The 4,012-nt window shown below is 39.0% G+C and overlaps 1 protein-coding gene across 1 annotated transcript in view; it reads right to left on the bottom strand.

The window, feature by feature from the left end:
* The window catches only part of CASK (calcium/calmodulin dependent serine protein kinase), a gene marked incomplete at its 3' end in the record, with an annotated part of 276,912 nt that overhangs the window by 90,403 nt on the left and 182,497 nt on the right, over positions 1-4,012 (bottom strand). Inside the window, exon 11 of the mRNA XM_077768526.1 lies at positions 2,304-2,425. Coding sequence (XP_077624652.1) covers positions 2,304-2,425 — 122 coding nt within the window. The remainder of the gene's footprint in view (positions 1-2,303; positions 2,426-4,012) is intronic.

Raw genomic sequence — 4,012 nt, 5'->3', positions numbered from 1 at the left:
CCACAATCAAGTTAATCAACACATTCTACATTCTTCACTTCACATATTTAACTTAAAAATGTTCACTTATTTAAGAGAGAGGCAGGCAGGCAGGCAGGCAATCCCCATCAGGCTCTGCACTATCAGCACAGAGCCCACCCAACATGGGACTCAATCTCATGAACTGTGAGATCATGACCTGAGCTGAAACCAAGAGTCAGACACTTAACCAGCTGAGCCACCCAGGTGCCCCTAACTTTTTTTTTTCTTGTGAGAACACTTAAGTTCTACTCTTTTAGTAAATTTCATTATGTAATACAGTCTATCAACTATAGTCACCATGTTATGCATTTGACCATCACACCTTATTCATCATATACCCTTTTACCAACCTCTCCCCCATTTCCCAAGCTCCTGCATGGAGCAACTGACCTTCTGCTGTGTTTCCAGGAGTTTGACTTTTTTATTTTAAAGATTCCACGTATAAGTGATACCATGCAGTATTTACATTTCCCTGTCTGGCTTATTTCATGTGGCGCATTTAAAAACTATGTTTCCCGGCTCTCTTATAGATAGGTAGGCATGTAACAAGTACTTGCCATTGAAATGTGGGCAAAAGTGATACAGCCCATTTCCACCCATGACCCTGCAAAATTTTCTATTTTCGTTTATCTGCTGCTGGATGCAAATGATGCGGTGGAAGGTTCCAAAACCCTGGGAGAGAGAAGAACCACACTGTGGAAGAGGCCTGGATCCTGAATGACTGTATGGAAGAGACCTCCCTTCCCCCTCCCCAATCCACCTGTGCTGGACTGTGATGTGAGCGAGAAACTCTTATCCTATTAAGCCACTCAAATTTTAGGACTGCGTGCTATGGCAGTTAGTTAGGCCTGATTCAGACAGACACTATGTAAAAAAGCCAAACTAATTTTTAAAATTTGATAATTAATTTGATTTGACTGCATTTATGCAGAGAAGCAACTGTAGGTTACCTACGACTGCACTCAGTGTGAACTTGGGACGTATGCAACACTCACAGGCTTAAAGCTGTTCCCCAACTGGTCCTTGTCAACTTGACAGGGCTGTGAGTACAAGTCCTGTGCCAAAATTAGTTTCAGCAATGCTGTTAGAGTCCCTCAGATTTCTTTGCTATAGGGCATCTCAGAGCTGTTAATATACTAATATCCAGGGCATCTGGGTGGCTCAGTCGTTAAGTGTTCAACTTCAGCTCAGGTCCTGATCTCACAGTTTGTGAGTTCCAGCCCAGTTTTGGGCTCTCTGCCATCAGTGCAGAGCCTGCTTTGGATCCTCTGTCTCCCCTCTCTCTCTGCCCCTCCCCTGCTGTCTCTGTCTCTCAAAAAATAATAAAAACATTAAAATAGTACTAATATCCACTATGAACATGTATAAAAGTAAAGAATGTAGCATTTCCCTAACTTGTTTAGTCAATAAATAATTTAACCAGTACATTTAAGATCTGCACCTTTCCTCCTCCATGGCAAAGCCAATTACTATCTCCCAGAGCAACGTGCTGTAGAATACGTCCTGGGGAATGTTGCTTTAGTGAAATTTGTGTCCTATGGTGGATTAATCAGAGTTAGCACCAAGAAGTGTTAGGCACTGCAAAGCAGGCATCGTTCTCTTACTAAGGAAGGTTTTTCTTGTAAAAAAGACTAACGCGTACTAGGAGACTAATATGTACTGAGAAAGTTTGCACTGCTGAAGTCAACCAAGTTATCTAAGAAAGGCATGTTACTTAAAATGTGACCAAAATAAAGGCAGATGTGAACTCCCAGCTTCTGATTTTTCTTTGTATCTTAATCTGCTGTCAGTGGAGCCTGTCATATTTAATGATGGCATATATTCCTATGCTTTAAGAAGACGGAGTCCATAAAAAGCAGCAATGTTAAATATGAAATGTGTGTGTGTATGTGTGTGAATACAGTCCATTACACAGTATCTTGTTCACTTTTCTCTCTCTTATATTCATGCTTCAGGTATAAGGTTTTAAAACATGTTTAGAGCAACAAAAAGTAATCACAGCTAAGATCAGTGGATCCGTCTAGTGTACACACACACACACACACACACACACACACACACACAGACATATATAAGTCTATTCATGGTGACTTGCTAGGCTATATTGCTTTTGTACTATATATACTTTCAGTTATGAATCTATAATGGATGATTTCCCACGTTTCTCACACATTAAAGCAACTGAAAATGGACTGTTACTTAGGATGGACACCTGTAAATTCATGTAGAGGAAAAAAGTATACTAAAAATAAATCAGTTAAAAAAAAACCAGACAGACTTACATCTAGTAGTGTGTGAAGATGCTGATCCTGGAAAACACTGTGTAGAAAATCTAAGTCCTTTTCACTGCAGTCTGTAAGTGCGTGAATTTCTTCCAGGCTGTCCAGCACCTGTGAGACTGCTCCTAAGAGAGACAAACAGAAAAGAAACAGCCAGTACAGAAAGTCAATGTCAAACCAACCTTTGTAACCCAGATCTTGCACTTCAGAACAATGGACCAACAAACAGAACTTCAAAGGTTCATGTCTGTACTCAATAGACTTTGGTCCTACTTGCATTAAGGAAATTCACTATAACTGAGTTACTGGAAGATCTGGGTGCAGCAAACTATACATTAGGAAGAGGGTTTCCTTTCCATAACCATATAATGTTTTAAAATATTACAGAAATAACACAGGTGAGCCTTACAGGAATAAGGCAAAGCTAGCTTTGTAAATTTGAGGGACAAGCCTCGAGTGGGTGCTCTTGCTGAGTAAAATAAGCTTATTAGGATTTTTAAGGGTGAAACTTAAGTTAGTAAAAATCCTAATGCATTCTTTCTCCTTCCTTTATGTACAAAGTGAAGAGAATCAAGTTGTTCTTAATCTGTTAGGCCCTTTTAGTTCAAAAGACAAAGACAAAGGCTGAGCATATTGACCGACACTTCCAAATACCGTATTAAATATTAGGGTCAATCATTTCCGCAGGGCAAAGGAAATGGTAGTGTGATCACGTTCTTTAAAATTCCTTCTTATAACCAGGAATCCAGAGAGGCTTCAGTAGGGAAAGATATATACTGGGGAGTAATAAAGTCACTTACACAGCTTTAAAGAAATGATTATTTTACTCTGCAGACAGTGTGCACATACATACTCCAGAGAAAGAGCCCTAAGAGGCTAGCTTCCCAACATTAGTGTATACAGTGTTTGAGAAATTCTAACAGTAAGTGCCTCATTGCATACGAAAATCTTGGATCAGTTTTCAAGCAGTGGTGATTTTGCCCCCCATGGGGACATCTGGCAGTCTGGAGACATTTCTGTTGTCACAACTATGGTGAGGGTGAGGGGACAGTTTGTGCTATTATCATCTAGTGTGTAGAGGCCTGGGATGCTATTAAACATCCTACAATACTCAGGACAGCCCTTCATGAGAAAGAATTACGCAGCTCAAAATGTCAATAGTGCTGAGGTTGAGAAATTCTGCTTTAGATAATGATAAAAAATCTTGAATCTTTCTGTTCTGGAATTCCATGCTATTTCTAATTACTTCTGGGCTTGGGCTGCATCCAATTGCATGCACTTATTGGTGAGAATGTAAATTAGTATCACTTTCTCAGAAAGCAATCTGGTAACATATATCAAAGAGCCTTACAAAATGCTCTTGTACTTGGACTCAGTAATTCCATTTCCAAAAAGAACTGCCTTAAGGAAAAAAATAGGAAAATGCAAAAAAGATTTATGTATGAGGATATTTATCATAGAAAATGGGGAAAATATCAAATAGTTAGGGAATGATTAAAGTATCCATCCACATGAAAAAAATACATATACAAGCTCAGGAAAAAAAATGGAATGAAATACACCAGAAGTGTAACAGCAGTGATCTTTACTTTCCTATTTATACTTCATTCTGTTCTTGTCCATATGTTCCAAGTGTTCTACAATGGGAAAAAAAGTTGCTATCTAAGCAACTGCTTTTCTCAGTATGATTTAATTATGGTAAAGATTTGGGG

The sequence above is a fragment of the Crocuta crocuta genome, unplaced genomic scaffold (genome assembly GCF_008692635.1).
Source record: "Crocuta crocuta isolate KB4526 unplaced genomic scaffold, BGI_CrCroc_1.0 scaffold467, whole genome shotgun sequence".
Taxonomy (NCBI): domain Eukaryota; kingdom Metazoa; phylum Chordata; class Mammalia; order Carnivora; family Hyaenidae; genus Crocuta; species Crocuta crocuta.
This window is presented reverse-complemented; position numbering and strand designations above follow the sequence as displayed.